At 41.1% G+C, this 26779-nt stretch overlaps 1 protein-coding gene across 1 annotated transcript in view; it reads left to right on the forward strand.

Moving 5' to 3' along the window:
* Window positions 1–26779, forward strand: part of TMEM241 (transmembrane protein 241) — a 215768-nt gene that overhangs the window by 134181 nt on the left and 54808 nt on the right. Inside the window, exons 12-13 of the mRNA XM_010586816.3 lie at window positions 58–127; window positions 5008–5101. Of these exons, the coding sequence (XP_010585118.1) occupies window positions 58–127; window positions 5008–5101 (164 nt within the window). The remainder of the gene's footprint in view (window positions 1–57; window positions 128–5007; window positions 5102–26779) is intronic.

Raw genomic sequence — 26779 nt, forward strand, 5'->3', positions numbered from 1 at the left:
AACCATGGGGGATAGAGGGGTGTGTAGCCATTGTCTGACCCGTGTTCTTCCCTTCAGGTGATCTCTCCAGTGTCCTGGAGTTTCCGTTCCTGTATTTCTACAGATTCCACAGCAGCTGCTGTGCCAGGTAATCTTTAGCTATAGGGCCCATTGCTCTGTTAATTTGTGTGTTTTCTGTCCTCTCAGCTGTGTTTTAGTCTCAGTAGGTTTGTGTCACTGCAGCAGTGAGTGGGGGTGGGTATGGGGAGGAAGTAGCCCACTCGTTGGTCAGCACGTTGTTTTCCGAGCACCTTGAGGTGTCAGTGCTGCTATGCTGGATCCTGTGAAGACCCTTGTCCTGCAGAGGCTCCTCAACAAGGACAGTGATTTTAAAATTTGCTGAAGAGCTAGACTCCTCCCACTTTTTGTCTCCGTAGCAGATCTTACACAAGAGCTTCAATATTTGGATCCAGAATTCTACCCTTTCTGCTTCCATCTTGGCCTCCCTTTTCCTCCTGAAGGCAACTCTAAAAAACCTCCACTGAGCCCTAAGACTCTGAGAAACAGATTGGAAACCAGTGACTAGGAGGTGTCTAGACCACATGATGATAGTTAATGTTTGACCTTGGGAAGTACACAGTGATGTAGGCCCATTAGAAGGATACATTTAGATACCCAGAAGCTCATATCCACCCTGTACCCCCTTTCCTTCAGTGATCCCCACTTAGTTTGTCTTTATTATGCTGAGGAGGCTTCTGGGGACCGTGTCAAAACATGTGCTCTGACACGATGGAGAGACCAGCTGGACGTGGGTTGAATCTCAGCACTGCCACTTGCTGATGGTGTGGCCCTTGGACAGGTTATCCAAGTTCTCCCAAGCCTTAGTTTTCTCATCTGTAAAAGGAAAAAACAATACCAAGGCAGGGTTATTGTGCGTATTAAGTAAGATATTCGAGGCCCTAAGCATTGTGCCTGGCCAAATAAATGAGGACCATTATCTGCTCAGGTCAGCTATAAGTAAAATGTTAACACATCATGAGCAATTGCTACATAAAAATCATACCACACATATAAAACGGCACCTTGTAAAACAGTGATTCCATCCAGATAGCTAAATTGCTGATATATGGTTAGATACTGTTTTTGATGGGAATGAGTCGTTTCTCTCAGGTATATTGGGGCAAAAACAAACAAACAATTTTATCGAGTTTGTTTTTGCATTTGAGCCTCAGAATGATTTATCCCGCTCAGAAAAGTCTCAGGAGAACATCGACAGAATTCATCTTCCCAGTTCCCATCAGGTGAGGTGCGTTTCACTGGACCGTGAGCTGGGGTTGCACAGCGTAGTTTCAGTCCTGTGCAGTCCGTGCGGACTTGGGTTCCTGTGTGAACCAGTAATTTCGGGAATAAGAATCAACATGAAGCTGGTTCCTAGGAGGCAGAAGTCAGGTATAGCTTTTCAATTTCTCCATTGTCTGTGACACCACCAATTCCCTTCTTCACAGCATTCTGTTTCTCTGCTGAGGTTGCTAGTTCACCACAACATCACACAGAACTCAGAGACTATACTTATGGTTATGTGGTTTATTAGGGTAAAAGATATAACTCATGAATAACTCAGGATTTGAACAAGCGGGAATAACAGGATACAACTCACAAGTAGCTCAGTAGCAACATGAAGAGGTACCTGGGCGAGGTTTGGAAAGGTACCCGAAGTGGAGGGCACGTCTCTCCCAGGAAGCTCTCCTTTCAGGATTCTCTCCCTTGGGAAGCTTCTCTGAGTCTCAGTGTTGCAGGCTTTTATGGGCCAGCTCACACACTCCTTATTGGTTACAGGTAGGTTCCCAGACTGGCTCCCACTTAGTAATACAAACCCTCAGGTGTGGCCAATGTAGCCCAACTACTCTAAGGGTTATTTCACAGAGGCCAGGGACAAAGGCTAAACTGCTTGAGGTAAAATAACTCTTAACCCTACAGTGAGAGTCTGGTTATTGGCTGCAGGGTATACTGGGTGGGGAGGGGAGGTCAACAATGTGCTGTTATTTGGAACAGAGCAACCCAGTTCACAGCCCATTGGTGTTGGCTTTATGGGGTGAGGGCATTTGGCTCTATTTCTGCACCTTTTAACGTGCAGCTTTCTTATAGCTCAACATGAAAAATCAGGTTTCTGCTTTAAAATTTTCGAAATCTTTATTTGGAATAATTTTACTGGGTTACGTTATACTCCCTGACTTCAGCACAAAACTGTAACCTGTTTTGAGAATGCGTAGGTTTTCCCCAAGTCATTTCTGGCTCCTCCATGACCACGTCTCAGAATGAGAATTGTCACCCTCAGGAAGTCCTAGGTGAACTAAGAAGGGGTCACAGGGACCTGAGGGGACAATGATGGCCGTGATCTGCAGACCCATTAATAGGGAGCCCCAGGCTCCTTCACTTCTGGGATTCTTCCGCTGCTTTTATGACCTGCCTACATAGCCAGGGGCAGAAAGAGCTGGAAGTGGAAGGAGAAAGATAAATATCCCTGCATGCAAAATTTAGAAATGATTCACACACATTCAAGTGACGGGAATACTCATAGACACTCTCATCTGCATGTCGTTCAGAAACTGGGAATAGCTTAGTCCTCACACAAAGCCTGAGCCCAGAGGAATCAAGCTCTTCTTGTGGCTGGAGGTGGAGAGGAGAAGAGGAGACCAAGGGGAAGGAGGTAGGGAGGTTGAACAGGCATTGGGGTGCAGGGTGACTTGAGAGCCACCAGGGGAGCCCTGGAGCACCAACTGCTGTGGCTTTTTCCTCCCCTCCCACCGCTCCCGGTCTCTTCCGCATCTCTTCACTCTCTATATCTTCCCTCTTCGTCTCTCCAGTCCACATCTCCTCAAGGCCAAGGGCTCATGGAGTGTCTCACCTGTGTCCACCTAGTTACTATTCCCACGGTGAGGTGGAAATACAGCTATTTGAAGAGGCAGGAAACCTGGATTCTTACTGTGTCTTGCCTCCGTTTCCTTGTTAATAAAGTGAGATTTGGGGGCTAGGTCATCTTTCTGTTCTGAAAGGCTCTGATTTGCATAAGGTAGGATGAGGACCACTACGTTTATACCTATTTTAAGAGCATAGAACCTGAGACAAGAAAAAAGGGGGTATTTGGTTAAGGTTACGAGGGTCAGTGAGCACAGCTAAGTCCAGGTCACTTGATTTCCAGCCTACTACTTACCCGCAAAGGCTTCTCTCTATTGGGTGTGAATGACTTGATGTCTCAATCCATAGCTGTCCAGTCGCCCATAACTGCAGATACAAATGTGAACAAACTATGTAAGGCACCAGGGCCCAACATGCTGAAGTATGCATAGTCCTGCCCCAAGAACGTGGCTGTGCGCTCATCTAATCTAATGAGATGAAGGTACAAATTTCTGTGAAATTCAGCCTTAGGTGTGTTTAATCTCACTTAACCTTTCTTCAACTTGACAAGCATTTCTTTAATACCTACTCTGCTGAAGGCACTGTGTTAAATAGGCTCTGCGGGGAATCACAGGGAAGGCGAGTAGTTGGGCTCTTGCCTCTGAGCTTAGGCACCAATGACTATAACAAGAAAAAAACCCAAAACCAAAATCATTGCTGTTGAGTCAGCTCCAACTCATAGCAACCCTATAGGACAGAGTAGAACTGTCCCATAGCGGTTCTAAGGCTGTAAATCTTTACGGAAGCAGACTGTCACATCTTTCTCCCGTAGAGCGGCTGGTGGGTTGGAACCCGACCTTTTGGTTAAGCAAGTGCTTAACCACTGTACAACTGGGCTCCAATGACTAATAAAGGTCGGATAATGGTGAGGCGCTAGAGGCTTTGCGGGCACAAGTGAAATGTAACTCATATGACCTGCCCCTCTGCTTGGGGGTACAACTACAGTCTTGTCTCTTGCTTTTCACTTTCCAATTTCAAATCAAATTCATACTCAAAGCTCCACTTGCACTTATTTGTAGAAAGTCAGCCTCTTTCTGTTGAGGCTGCTCCACCACACCCTCTGCCCCAGTTGTCCTGCCTCTAAATGTCAGTAAGAGTGACCATTCTGTTTGGAGCTCCCTTTGCTTTGGCCTTGACCACACAGTGACACTACAGAAAACGGTTCCAGCACACACCACAGCCTCCCTGTCCACTGCTGTGCCAGTGCCCTTGCAGGTCCAGACCTCTGAATAGCCCAGGATGCTGCCCCAGCCTCAGGCTCCCATGGTTTGGGCTCTTTTACTTAACATACACGTGCTGAGACGTCATCCATAAAGCAAAGTATCCAGATAGGTCTGCCTGGTTTGGGGAGTTGTCCCACGTGTTCCTGTAACCCACCCTCCCCTTCAGAACATTACCTTGATCTCAGGAGCCAGTCCAGGTCCCTCTTCTCATAGGGTGAGTTTCCCTTTGGAGGTCTTTTCCTGGCAGTTCGAGCTTCCTGGTAGAGCTTGGAAAAGATTGAAGCTCTACCTTGGCAAGCACCAAGCTCCCCAAGTGATCAGAGAGGGAGCATAAGGCACTGTCCTCCACAATACTTTCTTTCATGATTTTACCAGAGACCTCCCAACTTCCTATAGCCTTTCCCCACTTCCAATGAAATGCTCTAACCGTGTTATTTTGTTAGGTTCCATTGATTTCAACTTATAGCGACCCCATGTGGCAGAGTAGAATAGCCTCACAAGGTTTTCTTGGCTGTAATCTTTATGGGAGAAGATCATTAGGTCTTTCTCCTGCTGAGTGGCTAGGTGGGTTTGAACTGTCAACCTTTCAGTTAGCAGCAGAGCCCTTAACTATTGCATCACCAGAGCTCCTTGTTGTCACCATAGCTCCTTGGAAAAGTAGAGCTTATTTTAATTTTGCTTTTGTTTTTATCTAGAGATCGGTAGAAAACAGATGAGTTTAATTACGTAATTATATAATAACTAAAATTTGTAATAATTAAAAATTGACTGGTAAATGTAGCAGAAAATATTTAGCTATCGGCTAAAAGAAGACAAGCCTCACTAACTAAAGAATATTTTTTCCTTCCAGTGGATTTTTAGGATTCTTTCTTATGCTGAGCACAGTGAAGCTACAAAGCACTACGGCCCCAGGGCAGTGTGCAGCCTGGATTTTTTTTGCTAAGGTAAGAGAGGGGAGGGGAGGGGTGGGGAAATCTCTCTACAAGCCTCTGTGTCCGGTATTCTCAGAGCCTGTTCAGTGGAAGCTTCCGACTTATGAAATCATTTCTAGCCACTGGCCCTTAGCCGAATCCTTCACTAATTCGGGCAATAATTTCTGAGGCCTTCCATCTGTTTTATCAGCATTACCTGTTCAATCTTTGTAGCACTTCTGGAAGGTGATTGTGGGTAAACCCTTTAGCGTACCTGAGCCTTAATTTCGCCATCTGAAAATCTTTAAGGCTTCTCCAACTTTAGATGGAAGAGAAAGTTCTTATTTTCCTTTCCTGTGGGCCCTGAGGGTGTCCAGAGCTCAAGTGGCTTGTCCAAGAGGACTCAGTCTATCAGAGGTGATCGAGAAAGGAAAGGAGAAAAATGATCAGGTTGGGAGACTTTGATACAGCCTTCAAAATGGAATTATTATAGAATTGCCCATTGTGCATCTGAGTGTCCATTTTGGAAGCGTGAAATAGAGAGGTGAGAAAACGAAGAAGAAAGAGGAGGAATGGAAAAACAGCTGTGGAATTCACGGTCTTAACTGAAATGCTTTGGAACTAACTCTCTCTAGTTTATTATTTAATTTCTGTAATGTCTGTGAAGGAGTCAAGTTGTGAGGCCCTGGGCTCTGCTCCCAAGGAGTGAGATTTCTTAATCAGTTAATCTACTGAAATTGTGCCTTTAGCTATCTATGCTTTTTGGTTGATTTTTTTTCCTAGAAAAAAAAATTTTTTTTCTTTGAAAACCAGACTTTATAGTGATTTTTTCACCCGTATGGTTTACTTTTTAATAGTGTTAATCATTCCAGTCCCAGCAGAATGTAAAGAATGATTGAGATACTAACTTCCAGCCTGATGGAGTGAGGAGGTTGACAAATTCGTTTACCCAGAAGCAACTACAAAGCTGGACATAGCTGTCAAAGTAGCCATTTCAGCTCCCTAAAAATTGAACAAAGGCACACAACACACTGAAAAGCACTTATTTATGAAAACAGCTAAGCTTTGGGTTTGAGTTTGTGGCATTCTTGCCTAAGGTTGCTCTCATTAACTCCCCAGCTCTGACAGTGTGATAGCTCAACCAGAGCAGGGCAGGCTACGGAGACAGAGGAGGTTCACTCTATTTGGAGTATTGTCAACAAACAGGCAGGGCCAATGGTCCACTAGCATGAGTTTACAGTCCTGTTTGGGGCGAGCAATGGACCAGTAGACCAGCCTGGGATTTAATAGGTAGTTCTTGGAGATGAGGCACCACGGGGGGCTTGATAGTTCTCCTTATATCCCAGATTGACCCTAACCCGTGTACATGAGCAGCAGAGATGGAGCAGCCCCAGGCCACCCACGTATCACTGCCAGTGGTGCCCGTGTGCACACATAGAGGAGATGCGAGGGAGCCTGGCAGAAAGGGAAGGCCAGGGAAGACATGAAAACAGCCTGAAGTTTGAATGTGCTCTCCAGCCCACACACAGAATCAGAAAGTAGAAGCTTTACTGCCTTGAGGTGTTTGAGTACAACCTCTGACCAATTTTTACCAGACCATCAAAGCTATGCAAACATAGGAAAGATCCCTAGGAAGCCAGGATTAAAAATAAAAACAAGAGAAAAATTGAATAAAGACATCAGTAACTATACCTTGCATGGGAAACAGATTTCACAGACTTAATCCAAATTACTAAACAAACAAAACAACTCTTTCTGGGGGAAGAGTCAGAGTTGCCATCACATATTATCTAAAATTTGTAGTAATCAGAGACAAAGAAACAAGAAAGTGTGGTCCACACTCAGGAAAAAAGCAGTCAATAGAAACTGTGAGTGTCTGTTCTCAGATGTTGGACTCGGCAGAAAAAAGATATTAAAGCAGCTATTATGTTATGTTTAGAGATCTAAAGGGAACCGTGTTTAAGGAATTCAAGGAAAGAATCAATGAATACAGAATCTCATTGAAGAGATAGAAATTATAAAAAATAACCAAATGGAAATTTTGAAGTTAAAAAGTATGGTAACTAAGAAGCCCCGAATAGCCAACACACTGTTGAAAAAGAAGAACAAAGTAGGGGGCCACATATTCCCCGATATCAAAACATTCTATACACCACTGTAATCAAAACAGCCTGGTATTGGTTCAGTGATAGACACATAAACCAGAGGAATGAAATTGAGAACCCAGACCTAAATCTGTCCATTTATGGACAGCTGATTTTCAATGGGAAAGAAACAATCTCTTTAATAAATGGTGCTGGCAAAACTGGATATCTACTTGCAGAGAAATGGAGTAGGACTCATGCCTCACACCATACACAAAAACTAACTCAAAGTGCATCAAAGACCTAAATGTTAAACCTAAAACTATAAAACTCCTGGAAGAAAACATAAGGAGAAAACTATGGGGCCTAATCTTTAAAAAAATAGGCTAACAAACATAACTACAAACACACCAATAGAAGACAAATTAGGTAATTGGAACCACATACAAATTAAACACGCTTATCAAAAGACTTCATCAAAAGAGTCAAAAGACAACCTACAGACAAGGAAAAACTCTTTGGAAACAACATATCTGATAAGGGTCTAATCTCTAAAATATAGAGAAAACTTCAACTCAACAACAAAAAAACAAACAACCCAATTAAAAAATGGGCAAAGGACATGAACAGACACTTCACCAGAGAAGTCAAGCAGCCAACAAACACATGAAAAGATGCTCAAGGTCAAGCCATTAGAGAGATGCAAATCAAAACTACAGTGAGATACCATGTCACCCTGACTAAGATGGCTCTGATAAAAAACCAACCAAACAAACAAAAAAATAGGTAACAACGAATGTTGGCAAGGATGTGGGGAGATTGGAACCCTTATCCATTGCTGGTGGGACTGTAAAATGGTACAACTACTAAGGAAAATGGTATCATGCTTCCTCAAAAAACTAGAAATAGAACTACCTTACAATCCAGCAATCCCACTCATACATATATACCCTAAAGACCTAATAGTAACATGAATAGACATGTGCACACCTACATTCATTGCAGCATTAATCACAATACCAAAAAAATAGAAACAGCTTAAGTGCCCTTCAATGGATGAGTGAATAAGTAAAATGTGGTACATAGTACAACGTAACACTATGTAACCATAAAAAATGACAAGTCTGGGAAACATAACATGGGATAGTTCTGGAGGACATAATGCTAACTGAAATAAGTCAATCACATAAGAACAAATACTGTATGATCCCACTTTTATAAGAAGACAAGGACAGATATATGTACAGAGACCAATGTTCATTGGTGGTTACCAGGGATGGGGGGGGCATCACTCTTTAGATCATAGATACTAGTTATTTTTGGTGATGGGAAAAGTAGCACAGAATGTGGGTGTAAGCACAGCTTGACCAAAGTAAATGATGCCGCTAAGATGTGCACAAGAGAGAAGGATGTTTGTGCTAAAGAATATCATGTATATAACTTGGCAACAACACCAATAATAACCAAAAAATGAGTCATATATGTAGGCATATAGGCATGTATGTGTATTGGTAGGCACAGGTGAGTACATGTGTATGCACAGATAGAAGTATCTATATGTACATGTATGTACAGATATGTGTGTGCATGCAGAGACAAGACAGTTACAGATGCTTCTCAGACATAACCAAACACTTTTTCCTGATTTGAAGGCTTAGGGCATTAGTCTAATGGGACAACTAAGTCAATTGGCATAATATAGCTCATCAAGTTCATGCTGTATCCTAGTGGGGTGAGTAGCATCTGAGGTCTTAAAAGCTTGCGATTACCCATGTAAGATACGTCTGTTGGTCTCTACTCATCAGGAGCAAAAGAGAAAGAAGGAAACCAGTGTCTCAGAGAAGAAACTACTCTATACAGCTAATATCCTACACGAGCCATGGCTCATCTACCCTGAGACCAGAACTAGATGGTGCCTGCCTACCACTACTGCCTGTTCTGATCAGGGCCACAATAGGTGGGCCATTTTAGAATGGGAGAAAAACATGGAACAGAACTCAGATTCTTAAAAATTTCAGGCTTAACTGGACCAGTTGGGACTAGAGGACTCCCTGAGACTGTTGCTCTGAGATACTTTTTAAATCCTGAACTGAAACTATCCCCTGAGCTCGCTTTTTAGTGATATAACACATTGGTACACAAAATAAAGGATATTATCTGTGAATACAGTGTCCCATTAAAGAGCCATCTGTTTGAGACCAAAAGGTCAACAATTACCCTAAAGCAAAGATGCGAAGATAAGGGGCATGGAAACTAGAGTACTGGAAACAGAACAACCATAATGCAATTAAAGAGAATGTTGACACATTGTGAAAAACATAACTAATGTCACTGAATACTTTGTGTAGAACTTGTCAAATGGGAATCTAATTTGCTGTGTAAACTTTCACTGAAAACACAATAAAATACTATTAAAAAAAGTTGAACAAAAAAATTACAATAAATATTTTAAAATGATTGGGGAGGGAAGCTCAAATAAAGTGCAAAAACTAAAAAAAAAAAAAAAAAAAGTACAGTAACTGAAATAAAAAATTTCTAGAGGAACTCAGCAGTAGATTTGAGATACCAGAAGAAAGAATAAGTGAACTGGAAGGTAGAGCAATAGAAATTATCCAATCTGAGCAAAAAAAGATTTTAAAAACTAAAGAAATATGAACAGAGCTTCAGAGACCTGTGATACAACATCAAGTGTATCAACATATGTATAATAAGAATTCCTGAAAGAGAAAAGAGAGGGGTAGAAAAAATATTTGAAGAAATAATGGCTGAAAACTTCCTAAACTTGATGAAAAATATTAATTTACTGATCTAAGAGCCTCAATGAACTTCAAATAGGGGCTTTTACACTTAGACACATTATAATTGAATTGTCAAAAGACAAAGAGAAAATCTTGAAAGTAGCAAGAGAGAAATGATGCATCATATAAAGGGAAACAGTAATACGAGTAATAGCTGACTTCTCATCAAAAATAATGGAGGCCAGGAGGCAGTGGGTTGACACTTTAGACATGCTAAAAAAAGTGTCAACCAAGAATTCTATATACAACAAAACTATCCTTTAAAAATGAAGGAGAAATAACGACATTCTGAGATAAAGACAGAGATTTGTTGCTAGCAACTATATCAACAATTACATTCTATGTGAGTGGATTAAATGCCCTACTCAAAAGGCAGAGATTTTCAGATTGAATTAAAAAAAACTAACACCCAACTATATGCTGGCTTCAAGAGATACATCTTAGATTCAAAGACACAAATAGGTTGGAAGTTAAAGGATAGAAAAGATATACCATGCAAAACAGTAACTATCAGAATGCTAACTGCAGTAGTTATACTATTAGACAAAATAGACTTTAAAGCAGAAAATATTACTAGAGATAAACACGAATATTTAATAATTATAAAAATATGAATATATTAGGAAGATTTAACAGTAATAATAAATAAATAATAACTGTATACACATCTAACAATAACAATAAGCACCCCAAAATATATGAAGCAAAAACTGACAGAATTGGAAGGAGAAATAGACAACTCAACACTAATAGAGATTTCAATACTGCACTCTCAACTAGATACAAACAACTAGATAGATAGGTACAGCTAGATAGAATGGCTAGATAGAAAAATTTTAGAAGACTTGAACAACACTGTCAACCAACTTGATGTAACAAATTTATGCGACAGTCCACTCTGTCTTTCCAAGCACACATAGAATGTTCTCCAGGTTAGTCTATATGTTGGGTCACAAAACAAGTCTCAATAAATTTAAAAAGATTTAAATCATGTAAAGTACATTCTCTGGCCATAACAAAAGTAAATTAGAAATTTTCAACAAAAAAAAATCTAGGAAAACATCATTTATTTGGAAACACATATAAATAATATACTTCTAATAAGTAAAAAAAAAAAAAAAAAAAATTTTTTTTTTTTTTTTTTAATAAGTAAGGGACCAGGACTTCAATACATGTTTCTGGGAACACAACTCAGTCCGTAACAGGGAGGCTTATAATTTCTAACTTTATTGTTAATTTAAAATAGGAAGGATTTTTTTTTTTGATAGGTACTAAATAATTTTATTTTCTGAACAAATAATGTCAGTGAAAGACCTGCCTTCCTTTTTCCTTTTTTTTTTTTTAAATTGTGCTTTAGGTGAAAGAAAACCCTGGTGGCGTAGTGGTTAAATGCTATGGTTACTATCCAAAAGTCAGTTCAAATCCACCAGGTGCTCCTTGGAAACTCTATGGGGCAGTTCTAGTCTGTTCTATAGGGCCGCTGTGAGTCGGAATTGACTGCAAAAGGTTAGATTAGGTGAAAGTTTATAGCTCAAGTTAATTTCTCACTCAAAAATTTATACATATATTGTTATGTGACCCTAGTTGCAATCCCTAGAATGGGACAGTGCACTCGCACTCCCCCTTTCCACCCTGAGTTTTCTGTGTCCATTCAACTAGTTCCTATCCGTTTCTGCACCTTCTCATTACAGCACCACAAAGGAGCTGCCCATTTAATTTCACGTATCTACTTGAACTAAGGCACACACGCTTCATGAGTATTATTTTATGTTTTATAGTACATTCTATAGGGTTGCTATGAGTCGGAATCGACTCGACGGCATTGGTTTTGGTTTAGCACATTCTAATCTTTGTCTGAAGAGTTGACTTTGGAATGGTTCTGGGTTAACAGAGAGTCCGGGGACCATGTCTTCTGGGGTTCCTCTACTCTCATTCAGACCATTAAGTCTGGTCTTTTTATGTGAATTTGAGTTCTACACCACACTTTTCTGAAATGGGAAGGGTTCTAAACTGACTGTGGGGGCTAAATGTTAATCCTCCTTAAATGTAGGGGATTAGATTAGTTGAGCCACTAAAGTTTCTTCCACCCTTAGTACTTGGTAAATCAATCTCAATCTTTCTCTCCCTCCTCTCTGCACCTACTTCTTTTTTCTTTGAAAAAAACTCTGTGACCCTTGGTACAGAGTATGTACCCATTCTTTGGGGCACGCACACATCATAATGTGTTGACATTTGAAGTACAGGGTACTTCAGTGCACTGAAGGCATTGGCAAAAAACATGGCTCCAGGAATGGACAGAATACCAATTGAGGTGTTTCAGCACCAAGTGGATACAGTTGTAGAGGTGCTCATTCATCTGTGCCAAGAAATTTGGAAGACAGCTACCTGGCCAATATACTAGAAGAGATCCATATTTATGCCCATTCCAAAGAAAGGTGATCCCAACAGAATGCAGAAATTATCAGACAATATCGTTAATATCACTTTAAAAAAAGCAAAGCCCACAAAACCAAACCCATTGCCATCAAGTTGATTCTGATCGTGGTGACCCCATAGGACAGAGTAGAACTACTCCATAGAGTTTCCAAGTTGTGGATGGTGGATTCAAACTGCTAACCTTTTGGTTAGTAGCAAAATTCTTAACTAGTATGCCACTAGAGCTCCAAATTTTGCTGAAGATCATTCAAAAATGGCTGCAGGAGTACATCTACAGGGCACTGCCAGAAATTCAAGCTGGATTCAGAAGAGGATGTGGAATGAGGGCTATCATTGCTGATATCATATGGATCTTGGCTGAAAGATGTTTACCTGTGTTTTATTGACTATGCAAAGGCATTCAACTGTATGGATCATGACAAATTGTGGATAACATTGCAAAGAATAGGAATTCCAGAACACTTAATTGTGCTCATGCAGAACCTGTATATAGACCAAGAGGCAGTTGTTCAAACAGAACAAGGGAATACTATGTGGTTTAAAATCAGGCAAGGTGTGTGTCAGGGTTGTAACCTTTCACCATACTTATTCAGCCTGTATGCTGTAAATCTGAGAAGCTGAACTATGTGAAGAATAGGGCATCAGGAATGGAGGAAGAAGACTCATTAACAACCTGTGATATGCAGATGACACAGTCTTGCTTGGTGAAAGTGAAGAGGACTTGAAGCATTTACTGATGAAGATCAAAGACTATAGCCTTCAGTATGGATTACCCTCAACATAAAACAGAAGTCTTTACAACTGGACCAATAAGCAACATCATGATAAAGAGGGAAATATTGAAGTTGTAAAGGATTTTGTTTTACTTGGATCTACAATCAGTGCCCATGGAAGCAGCAGTCAAGAAATCAAACAACATATTGCATTGAGCAAATATGCTGCAAAAGACCTCTTTAAAGTATTCAAAAGCAAAGATGTCACTTTGAGGACTAAGGTACGCCTGACCCAATCCATGCTATTTTCAGTCACCTCATATGTGTGCAAAAGCTGGACAATGGATAAGGAAGACTGAAGAAGAATGAATGCCTTTTAATTATGGTGTTGGCGAAAAGTATTGAATATACCATGGACTGCCAGAAGAATAAACAATTCTGTCTCAGAAGAAGTATTGCCAGAATGCTACCTAGAATGGATGGTGGTGACACCTCCTCTTACATATTTTGGGCATGTTAAATCAGGAGGGATCAGTCCCTGGAGAAGGACATCGTACTTGGTAGAGGGTTGGCAAAAAAAGAGGAAGACCCAGAACAAGATGAATTGACACAGTGGCTGCAGCAGTGGACTCAAACATAACAAAGATTGTGAGGATGGTGCAGGACCAGGCAATGTTTTGTTCTGTTGTACATAAGGTCACTATGAGTCAGAACTACCTTGATGACACCTAACAACAACAATACAGCATTTCACCATGATGTCATTGTGACTCTACTGGATGCCAGCATATTAGGAAAGTGACTTAGAGGAATAATCCATTGGTGCCAGAGGAAAATGTGGATTCTGTGAAAGACCAAAGATGCACAGGCTGGAAGGTCATTCAGAAGGATGAGGGCTCTTTCTTCCTTGCTCCAAAATGATCCATTCTCTTTAGTTTTCCAAGATGTTGTCACATCAATTTCATCACTTCCAAGTAGCGAAACTTCTCTCTGATCCTCGGCTTTCTCTGTATCTTTTCCTTGGGTCTGAAGAGTGCCTTGTAAGTAATTTTATATTCTTGTCATTATGATTATTGTTTTTCTTTCTGGGGATTTTGAGAGAGATTCTAAGAAGCTAAAAATACCAGAATACATAGCAGTATATAGTCATCCCTTCATTTTGGTAAATTCAGGCATGTGAAATCTAATTACATCTTCATAAAATCTTGAGATCCCCTCACACCTGTAATATAAATTGTTGGTGTGGGAAAACATGAATGGATTTAGGAGAAAAATAATGAAATGTGTAGATTATAAAGAAGGTGTGGTATGAGTGTATATTTTTCCCCTACTGGGCTTGTCCAGCAGATTTAAGTTCTCACATGAGAGTTCTTTCTGGATTGAGTAGTGCCTGGTCTCGTCCTTGTTCACTTGAGCTTTACAGTATTCTCAGCATCCATTGGAACTAAGCAGCTTAGATCAGAGAGGGGTTATGTTGAGGATGAGCCAGGAGAGTACCGGTACCCCCAGACAGCAGCACAGCACTCGAGGAAGTCTTGAAGATCCAAAGTTTGCTTCCCATTTCAAAGCTCCATAACACCACTTCCTTTTTTTAAGTTAATGCCAGAGCTGCCGCCACCTTTTTTGTGTCCTTGAGGAAGTGATAGACCAGGGATATGGCCCAGGGAAATATTTTTTCTGATGCTTGTGCATTTCTGGATTTGGTGTTATTTGTTTTTTTTATTGTTACAGGGCAGGGACTAGGGACTAGAGTGAAGCTAGGAAGGCCCCTAGGTTATAAAACTTCCCATGGCACTCACTCTCCAAGTCATACAAGTGCAGGGTTGGCACTTGAGAGTTGTTGTTGTTAGTTGTCGTCGAGTTGGCTCCTGCTCACGGCAACCTTATGTATAACAGAACGAAACGTTGCCTGCTCCTGTTCCACCTTTATGATTGTTGGTGTGTTTGAGTCCATTGTTGTGGCTATTGTGTCAGTCCATCTCACTGGAGATTTCTGTCTTTTTATTGGCCCTCTGCTTTACCATACATGATGTCCTGATGACATGTCCAAAGTAAGCAACTCAAAGTCTCACCATCCTTGCTTCTAAGGAACATGCTGGTTGTATTTCTTCTAAGACTGATTTGCTCATTCTTTTGGCAGTCTATGGTATATTCAATATTCTTTGCCAGCACCACAGTTTCAGTGCATCAGTCTTGTGTTCTTGCTTGCCTCACTCGTCTTGGTCTTGACACTGCATCATAATTTACTACCTCCCACAAGCAGCTGTCACTTCCATGGAATAAACACTTGGCTGCTAAATGAAAGATCTGTGGTCTGAACCTGCCTCAGCTCTGTGGGAGAAAAGACCTGACGATCTGCTTCCATAACAATTATAGCCTAGGAAACCCTATGGGACAGTTCTACTCTGTCATATAGGGTTGATATAAGTTGGAATCAACTTGATGGCATAAAACCACGACAGATTTTTACAGTTTTGATATTAGAAGTGTCTTATATCAAGGTAGAGGAGCTCTGGTGGTGCAGTGGTTAAGCACTCAGCTGCTAACCAGAAGGTAAGTGGTTCGAACCCACCAGCTGCTGTGTGGGAGAAAGATGTGACAGTCTGCTTCTGAAAGATTACAGCCCTTGGGAACCCTATGGGCAGTTCTACTCTGTCCTATAAGGTCGCTATGAGTCGGAATCAACTCAGCCGCAAGGGGTTTGGTTTTGGTTTTTGGTTGTATCAAGGTGTATGTTCTCCTTTTGAATAGCCTGCTTTTTTGGCATGATTCTCCCAATCCATCATCGATCTAGGGAAGCCTTTGTAGTGTCTGAATATTGTGGGGTGGGAAGGAATGTATGGCCATGTGTAGCGCCTGCTTAGGTCAGCTTAGAATCCAGAGGAGAAGATCAAAGTAGCAAGTGTGAGCCTATGGAGAACAGTGCTGAGCTGTGTGGTACTGACTGCAGCCTTTTGGAGAAGGGCAAGCTCTGTGAGCAGGAGGAGGCAGGGGAAGGACTGCCCGGGCCAGGGGAAGAATGAAATGAGGGCCTTCCAGGAATGAGCAGGTGGGGAGCCATAAGGAAATAAATTTGACTAGAAGAGGAGGAGAGTGTGGAGGGACAGGAGGAAATTGGGTGCAGAAGAGTCAGGCTGTAGAGAGCTTTAACAACCACACCACAGGAACCCCTGTGCACCTCTGAGTCAGACTGACTAAAGGCAAATGGAGTTTCGAGCAGGTTGATATGGCCATGGTCCTTAAAACAGATTGGAGATACGTTTCATACATTTAGAAGGGAGGTTAATCAAGGTAATGACAGCAAAAATAAAGATGAAAGGTCAGACTTGACTGAAAATGGGAAGGAAAATGAACTTTAATCATTTAACTTATATCATTGATGTGTGACATGATAAAAGAATTCAATGATAAGGACTCACATGATTTTAAAACAGATCGGACATCGGGACTAATGACAGTTTGGACACAGGGAATGATGGAGAGAGAAGAATCACAAATCACTCCAAGCTTTGTAGCTAGAGACACTGCAAATCCATGGCATTACAGACAGAAATGGTGATGGCTGAGAAAGAATGTCTTTAGGGAAGAAAGTTGGTGAAATGTATTTTAGACAAAAGATCTAAGTGTTGCTGTTTTGTGGGCAGTTGGAAACATGGGGTGAAATGTAGGTGTGAGCTCAGGGCTTTGCATGTCTATTTGAGGCTTCAGCTACAGAGAGATGGAGTTGTAATCAAGCAAATAGATGAGTTTACTGAGAAAGGATGTGGGGAGAGAAGAGCAGAGGCCTAGAATGTAGCTTGGGAGACACTTCGATACTAGGGACCAGTAATGACCAGGAGAGAGAAGTAGTAGCCAAAAGGTAGAAGGGGGAACCAAGAAAATCCATTGTGGGGCAATCTAAGAAAAGATTTTAAGGAGTAATACAAAATGCCACCAAGAGATCCAGATTGTGATAAGACCCGAGCAAGGGCGTTGCTAGCCTTTGAGGAAGCAGTTTTAGTAAAAGAGTTGAGATGGGAGTGGGGCTGAAGATGGATCATAAATACTCAATGAAGAAGTGGGCAAAATGTTGTGGTTGGTGGTAGGCAAAGGGATAGTCAGATCTAGGGAAGATGACGTCTCTTCTAGGAAAAGAAAGACTTGGGCGTGCTTGAAACTAGAGAAGAAGAAACCCATACACAGAGATTTAAAGATGCTAGAGAATGAGGGGAAATCAGGGGAATGAGCTTCATAAAGGAGGTGGAAGGAGTAGAGGACTAGTTTAGAGAAAATGGAAACCTTTTTCCTAAACTTTAGAAGGGCAGTGGAAGAAAGGAGCTCCAGTCTTCTCCATGAGAAGTGGACAAGGGACTGCGATTCCAGGGGGGCACAAAAGACAAGGAAAGGAAAGGAAAGGGCATTCATTCCTCTAGTCCTGAATTGTTTCATCCATAAACAAAGAGACTGGACTGGAAAATGTCTAAAGATAGCTCAAAAATGCTACGATTCTAATGAGCTCTGACAGTGTTGACCTATGATACTTAAGACTAAATGCTGATGGCATTTTCATTAACTAGGAGCATTATATAGTGATGATCTGCTAGGAATCGTACCATATCATTAATTATCAGTGCCTGCTTAATAAAGCACTTGCTAGATTTAAATTTTAATTATTTAATAGAATTGATCAGAATGAAGTACAAACCTGCTTAGCAATCTGATCTTCCATCCCTGTGACTAAATTCCACCTTCTCTTGTGAAAGATGATGTAAATGCTACATGCGGTTAATTGGAATGTTTGTCCTTGTTTTTACTTAGAGTTTGGACGGTCAAAATTCATGCTTCTGGAATGGAATTTCCTATTCCATTGTTGTTGGAGGTAAAATGCTACTCACATAGCCCAGGTGGAAGAGGATAAAAGCCTTCTTAGACTTGGTTCCATGTGAGTCTTCAAACCTGGAGTGTGTGGTAGGGCAAGCAGACAAGGACCAAGCGGGAAAGATAGCAAAATTAGAAAATGCTAGAACACAGATTTCTATTTGTTTCAAGATAAGAGTATATGAGATAACCCTCTGCTATCTTGTCGATTCTGACTCAGTGACCCTATAGAGCTTCCGAGGCTATAAATCTCTACCGAAGCAGACTACATTCTTCCTCCCACAGAGCCCTTCCCTGGTGGATTTGAACTGCCATCTTTTTGGTTAGCAGCCGACTGCCTTAACAACTGTGGCACCAGGGCTCCTTATATGAGATACCATGTGTGAAAATAGCTGGGGAATGCAAAGTGTTATACAAACATAGAACAGTCTGTAGTCATGTGGACCTAGACCAAGACTTAGTTTTGACCTGGATTTGAATGCCATGTGTATCACTTTCTAGGTGTGTGCCACGGTCTCATCTGTAAACAGGTATCATGTCTACCTTACTAAGACGATTAAATACTATATCTGCCACCACCACCAGTTGCTGACTAGTCGGTTCTGACTCATGGCAACGCCATCTGTTTTAGAATAAAACTGCTCCATATGATTTTCAATGGCTGTGATCTTTCAGAAGTAATCGCCAGGCCTTTATTTCAAGGCATCTCTGGGTGGATTCAAACCCCAACCTTTTAGTTAGTAGCTTCACTCTTAACCTTTTGTTCTACCCAGGGACTCCTAATATATACAGCCCTAGATTAGAGTGACTGCCAGTAGTTAGCAAGTGCTCCTTGGCTCTGTCATTCCACTGGTTTAATTCTGTCCCTAAATTACCAGTGATTTCCTGGGTCTGAATTTACCATTTGTGAACTTAGAGATGGAAACTGCTCAGAATTCAGCATGCATGGGAACAAGGTCTCTCACAGCATGTTTAATCAGACATTATCTAACAAAAGAGGCAATTGATACACCATTCACAATGTTTTTAAACCGTCATAAAGAGTCATTGATTTAGAACAGTTGCTGTGAATGTGAAAATGTATGTTTGGTGGTTTCCATGGAGACCACCCTGCTGGCTGTTCTGTGATTGCTAGCATTAATTAAAAAAAAAAAAAAAAAAAAAAAGCATTAATTACTCACTGGAATTGCCTGAGAGCCTTCAAAGCTGTCTCTATAACAACACCTTCTTGTGTAGTAACATGACCACGGTCTCAGGCTATGTTTCCATATAGGAGTTTCTCTTAAGAGAGCTGAGAAGATTCTGCTGGTAAATTTCAGCCTTCATGTGATTTATTCTTATGAAGAATTCTTGATAGGACTTAGTCTGAATTCCAAGTCTCTTTCTCAGGCTACTTTGCCACGTCTCAGGAGCTTGGTAAAGATATTATCAAGGCCTCATGTTTTTCTCCATTTAGTGATTCCTTAACATTTCTCTTGACCTATTGCCAAGATATTGAACTAAAAAGGAGTCTTGGCTATGTCAGTTTACTGGATAAAATTAACCTGTTTTATGTATAGGATGAATTTTTAAAAGTGTCTTTAACAGATGCTGTTAGGGTTTGATATTTGGAATTTTAAAATATCTCTAAGACTGTTGGTAAAGTTCTTCCTATTTCTGGTGGAATTTTAAAAATAAGTGTATTATCTTAATATGAATCACACGTATTTTTTTTAAAAAAAAGCCATTGAGCCAGATTCCAACTCATAGCCACCCTATAGGACAGGGTAGAACTGCCCCATAGGATTTCCAAAGCTGTGATCTTTATGGAAATGACTGCCACGTCTTTCTCTTATGGAAGAGCTAGTGGGTTTAAACCACCGACCTTCCAGATAGCCGAGCAATTAAGCAAGCACCACCAGCTAACTTCCAATCACTTTTTTCTTACCACCTAATTTTTTGAGATACGTTTGTAAAGTTCCAAGGCTTAGCTCTGAATTATGCCTTGACTTCTGAGGTGGTGACAAGTGAACAAAGCTTTAAGGTTCTGGCATCAGACTTTTTAGGTTCAATTTCTGATCCACAGATACACACATACATGAACACACGCACACACACACACACACACACAGATAGACCACAGAAGAAATCCCAGAAGTATATTTAAAATGTTTATCACATTTTACTCTCACTAGGTTAATTCTGTGGGTTTTCTGGGTTAGGTTAATTCTATGCTGAACAGTTAGTCCTCTTTCCTTTTTATTCCATTCCTGCTATTCCTTCTTTTTCTTTTTTATGGTCATCATTGTATTCTCATCATCATCGTCATCACTGTCTCTTGGCTGTGGGGTGTGTGTGGCTGTCTTTCTCTACTTCCTGGGTGGTGAAAGGTAATCACAAAAGGGGTGTCTCTTCCCCCTCAGTTCATTACCTGTAGTTCTTCCCATCTCAACCTCTCAAGACTCTCCACCTCCTCTTCCCATCACATTTAAAAGCTCATTTGAATATGTAACTTATGTTTAGTGGTTTGAATTCCTTTTATTTTCTTCCTCCCTTCTGTTGTTATCCAGCACCTTAACTTGCCCTGGAATGATCTGATGAAAACAAATTGTGAAATCAAATGAAGCTGTGCTGTGAAGTAACTTTTGTTTCGAAAGAGTGTAGCTTAAAAAATCTAATTATGGCTGTTTCCTAATTGAATTATTTTTCTTTTTCACTGTCAAAGTGGCTATATTTTTCATGGAAAATTAAAACCTAGAAACAGCATGATTTACTTCACAGTCTTTAGCTCGGCAATAATAACAGCATGTCAATGTCTTTCCATTACATCACTGATGAAGCCACAGGAAGAAGAAGCAGCGGCAAGCCAGGGAGCCGCGCTGTGATTGTCCGGCTGTGTGGAAACAGTCGGCAAAGAAGTTAGTTATCTGGGAGTTATTTGTTTATGAACAAGATTTTCCCAGAGGGCACATGGGAGGGGACGTACAGTTTTGGACGAATGGAAAAAAAAAAAAATAGATTCTGTTTCCTATTATGAAAATAATTCACCGAGAAGTGAATGATGTCAATGGGCTTTTTGCTACTTTGGATAAAGTTGTCATTTTTCTTGTATCTGATATATACTCTTAATTTTTCTGGACTATTTTTAGTGACAATGATCATCACAAAGTTCCGTGCTGCAAAAATATGATAACAATTCTGGGTTTTACAGCGTTTGAACTGAATGAATTTGCTTTAGTTCATTTACTGAGGAAATACTCTTAATTTCTGTGAATTTCCTGACTGCCAGGTTTTTATGGGTGCTGTTAGTATCCAAGATAATTTAACATAATTAAAATTAAAATCGACTTTTGCAATATAAAGCCTAGTTCATTGGGAGAGTTTTTAAGGCCTCCCGTAGGGGATGAATTGATATTGTAGGGTAGTATTTAGTAAGGGATTGTTGAGTGCATGCTTAAACACACTGATCTTACTTTACACACCTTTGTAGGTTTATGCACTGACATCAGAAACAGAGAAAAATAGAACTGTGCATGTATATCTCATGAAGTACTTTCTACTCCCCCAAAGCTTTTGTGATCCACATCCCCTTTCTTAAATTGTCGCATTTATTGTGTTTGAGTTCAGTTTTCTTTATAAAGACCCTCTATGTGTGAAGCAGCCACCCATCTGTCAGTGGGGGCTTACATATTGCTGGGATGCTGAACAGGTTTCAGCAGAGCTTCCAGATAAAGACAGACTGGGAGGAAAGGTGTGATGATCTACTTCTAAAAATCAGCCAGTGGAAACCCTATGGATCACAATGGGTCCGATCCTGTTGTGCATGGGGTTGTCATGAGTTGGGGGCTGACTTGGTGGCAGCTAACAACCACAACATCTGTATCCCTAGAACTAAAGTTTCCCAAAGTGTTGCTGAGCATAGGGTCTGTCTTAGTCACCTAGTGCTGCTGTAACAGAAATACCACAAGTGGATGGCTTTAACAAAGAGAAATTTATTTTCTCACAGTTAGTAGGCTAGAATCCAAATTCAGGGCATCAGCTCCAGGGAAAGGCTTTCTCTCTGTGTTGGCTCTGGAGGAAGTTCCTTGTCATCAATCTTCCCCTGGACTAGGAGCTTCTCCACACAGGAATCCTGGGTCCAAAGGATGCACTCTGTTCCCGGTGTTTCTTTCTTGGTGGTATGAGGTCCCCAGCTCTCTGCTTGCTTCCCTTTCCTTTTATCTCTTGTAAGATAAAAGGTGGTGCAGGCCACAGCCCAGGGAAACTCCCTTTACATTGGATCAGGGATGTGACCTTAGTAAGGGTGTTACATCCCACCCTAATCATCTTTAACATAAAATTACTATCACAAAATGGAGGACAACCACACAATACTGGGAATCACAGCCCAACCAAGTTGGTACATATTTTCAGGGGACACAATTCAGTCCACGACAGGTAATTTCAAAGAGCACTTCAAGTCCTGTACATGCCCAAACCTGAGATCGGAGTATTGAAAGAACAGAGTTGCCTGTGTCAAGCGAGAAGGAGCTACAGTAGTCAATGCAAATAAAACGAAATATTCTTGAGAAATTTGAATGAGCAAATTTTTATTATGGGAAAGCTAAGTTTTGACACATGAGTGACAGACAGAAATGACATGCAGATTTTAAAAACTTTCAGTATTTACTTTGTACAATTTTTAAAAAACAACTATTCTGTCATGTGTACCATAGAGACATCTTGGTGGCTGACACCCTGGGTGCTCCAAATAGCCCACCTGATTCCTCCTTATGCCTATTTTCCTGTTTTATTCCCAAAAGTGGAATTTGTTTAAAGCATGAGTAGTTATATATCCTTTTTTTTTTTTTTTCTGTTTAAATCTTCTCTACTCTCACAAAATTTGGTCCAGGGGAGGAGCCAAGATGGCAGACTAGTCAGATGCACCATACCCTCTACAGCAAAAATCCGAGAAACCAAGTGAAATAGATACAGATAACAATCTTGGAACCCTGAACATCAAAAAGGAAGGATAAAGAATTGAATTGACTGGAATTAAAAATTGAATGCAATGAAAGAGGAAGTTAAACCAAGTGGAGGGGCTCTGCCAGCCATTGTGGCTCCATGTGGCCACCTTGACACAAAGCCAGCAGTGACCCCAGGTGAGGAGCACAGGAAGGCAACCTCACAGCGTTCCCATAAGAGACAGAGAAACTGAATAAACACACCTGGAGAGAAACAAGCGGAGAGGATCACGATCAGAATCTAAGGAAAAAAAAACACAGAAAGGAGAGTGAGAATTCCAGGGACCCTGTAATCCACAGAGCAGGAAGGAAGCCAGGATCCAGAGTCAGGTGTACTTATGAGTGGTGGTCCCATGCATGAAGCAGTGAATCAGTTAGGCGGTCCTCCACCCAACCAGCTGCTGGCCCCTATTCCTCACACTTGGTCAGGGACAGGTCCTGACTGCTGGCTGCCGTGGACGGGAAGTGCCCAGTTACCCACATCTCCTAGCCAGAGGGGCACACTCCCCCTTCCCCAACCTCCTGATCAGAAACGGCGGAGGATTCAATACCCCAGCTCTCCTGCCTGAACGGTGACCATAATACAAGCTCCCCCTGCCCCCAATGCAGCCCCGTCTGCTGTACCCTCATCTACCCGAAGAGTGGTAGTAAATGGGATCCCATACACCCACCTACCCGCCTCTCTCGCACACCTGCTCTGACTCAGCAAGTGGCAATGACCACGTGACTACGCACCCACCCACCTGGCACCCACTCCTCCCCTCCCCAAACTGGCAAGTGGTGCTCACTGCACAACCGTGTGTGTGCCGCTTGCTGTCCGTAGCCCTCCTCCCTGAACTGGCAAGTGATAGTCACTGCATAACTACACATGCCCACTTGCAACCCACTCCCTTACATCCCCAAGCTGGTGAATGGTGGTAACCATGGGGCTGTGTGTGCACCCATCCCTGCCCCTCACCCCCCACTTCTGACTTGCGGGGCGGTGGCAACCAAATGGGCACACCCCCCTGTTTCCCTGAAACCAGCAAGAAGCAGCGACTGTGCAACCAAGCGTGTGCCTACCCATCCCCCACGTCCCGCCCAACCCCTACTCTGGACCAAATGGGTGGCAGCAACTACAAGTGCACTTGCCCACCAACCATCCCCACCCCTTTCCTGAACCAGCGAGTGACAGTAATCACGTGCCTTTGTGTGCAGCCACCTGCCACTCACACCCGCCCACCTGGTGAGCACAGGTGACCACATGAATGCATGTGCACCTGCTTGCTACCCGCCCTCACCTCACCAGACGTGGTGAGCAGCGATGACCAAGCAGCCACACGTGCACGCTGACCACTCACGCCACCTGACCTGGTGAGTGGCTGTGAACCACGTCAATGTGTGCACCTGCCTGTCAGACACTTCCCTCCCACCCTGTCTCCCACCACACCCACTACACCTGCCCCTCTATCCACTCAGTGACTACCAGTGCCTGCTCCTGTGCCACTAGATCAACAAGAGAGAGCAGCCAACATTCACCCAGCCCACCCTCAGCTGCCGTCCATGACCAGTGAATAGGCACCCATGCTCATGCTCCCAGATGCTACCTTACCCCCCTGGAAACAGGTGATGAGCACCCTAGTGCTCTCAGACTAGTGACCAGAGTAGCACTCCCGCCCTGCCCACCTAGAAACTTCAAATCAAAAGAGGAAATCTGGACTAAGCAATCAAACATACAATAAATAAATAAATATAACTCCTTAATGCCTCAAAGACAACAGATGATATCAAATCAAATAAAGAAGCTGGATAACATGGCTTAACACAAGTGACCAAAATAAAGGACCAGCAAATCTTCCTGAGGAAGAAATTGTAATTGAACTGCCGGATAAGGAATTCAAAAGACTTATATATACGATCCTCCACCAAAAAAAAAAAAAAAAAAAAACCCACTGCCTTGGAAAGGATCCTCCAAGAGATCAAAAAAAAACATAGATACAATCAAGGAAAACACAGGCAAAATGCTAGAAGAATTCAGGAAGACAATACAAGAACAAGGTCGCAATATAATAGACAAGTAGAAACTGCAAAAATGGCAAATAGAAATCAGAAGATTAAAAATAAAATCTCAGAAATAGATAATTCAATGGAAAGATATAGGAGTAGAATTGAATCAGTGGAAGACAGAATCAGTGAAATAGAGGACAAATCCCTTGATACTAATTTGTTTGCGGAACATTCAGAAAAAAGAATGAGGATAAATGAAGAAAGCCTAAGAGTTATGTGGGACACTATCAAGAAAAGTAATTTATGCATGATAGGGATTCCATAATGGAAGGAAAAAAGAAACAAAAGTTTTTAAGATTTGCTGGCAGAAATTTCCTAATATCGTGAAAGATGAGAAGCAATGCATCCAGGAAGCTCAGTGAACCTCATACAGGGTAAACCCCAAAAGAAAGCCACCAAGACATATCATAATCAAACTTTCCAAGACTGAAGATAAAGAATCCTGAGAGCAGCTCGAGAAAAATGAATTGTCATTTACAAAGGGAAACCAGTAAGACTAAGTTCTGATTTCTCAGCAGAAATCATGTTGGCAAGAAGGCAATGGAATGACATACATAAAACCCTGAAAGAAAAAAATTGCCAACCAGAATTATATATCCAGCAAAATTGTCTCTCAAATACAATGGCATAAATAAGACAATTACAAATAAACAGAAATTAAGGGAATTTATAAAAACAGGACCAATCTTAAAAGAAATATTAAAGGGAGTTCTTTGGAAAAAGAACTACATCAGACAACAACCCAAGATTAAGACACATAACAGTGTCAACTAAATACCAATTAAGACAAAGAATTCTAAAAAATAAAGCTACAAGCCTGAAAACAGGGAACCAGAAATGTCAATCTGTAAATGATGACAATTTCAAAATAAAAATAAAAGGTATGGAGAGGAAGTCAGGGTGATATCAAGATATAACAGACTGTTTTAAACTTAGGAAGATAAAGGTAAATTTCAGGGTAACCACAAAGAAAATTAATAAATCTACTCACCAAAATAAAAAAGAAGAAAACCCAAAGACTCAGCAAACACAAAATCAACAACAATAAAGGAAATGAGAAGAAAATACACAAAAAGAACTCAATATAGAATAGTAAGCAGAACAAATAAGCCATCAACACCATACACACACAAAAAGGCAACAACAAAAAACCACAACAAAATGACAGCAGTATATTCATACCTGTTGATAATCACATAAAATATAAATGGGTTAAACACACCAGTCAAGAGACAGGAACAGAATGGATTAAAAAAAAAAAAAAAAATGACCCATCAATATGTTGCCTACAAGAAACATACCTTAGACACAAAGATAAAATAAGTTAAAAATCAAAGGATGGGGAAAAAATACATCCAGCAAACAGTAACCAAAAAAGAGCAGGAGTGGCAGTGTTAATTTCCTGAAAAACAAACTTTAATGTAAAATCCAACATAAGAGACAAGAAAGGGCACTATATGATGATTAATGGGTAAATTCACCAACAGGACATACCATAATAAATATTTATGCACCCAGTGACAGAGCTCCAAAATACTTAAAACAAACTCTAACAAAATTGAAAAGACGTAGACAATTCCACAATAATGAGAGACTTTTTAAAATTTTTATTGTGATTTAAGTGAAAGTTTACAAATCAAGTCAGTCTCTCATAAAAAAATTTATATACACCTTGCTGTATACTCCTAATGAATCAGCACACTCCTTCCCCACATTCTATTTTCGTGTCCATTCGGCCAGCTTCTGACCCCCTCTGCTCTTGCACCTCCCCTCCAGACAGGAGATACCAACATAG

The sequence above is a fragment of the Loxodonta africana genome, chromosome 11, assembly GCF_030014295.1.
Source record: "Loxodonta africana isolate mLoxAfr1 chromosome 11, mLoxAfr1.hap2, whole genome shotgun sequence".
Classification (NCBI taxonomy): Eukaryota; Metazoa; Chordata; class Mammalia; order Proboscidea; family Elephantidae; genus Loxodonta; species Loxodonta africana.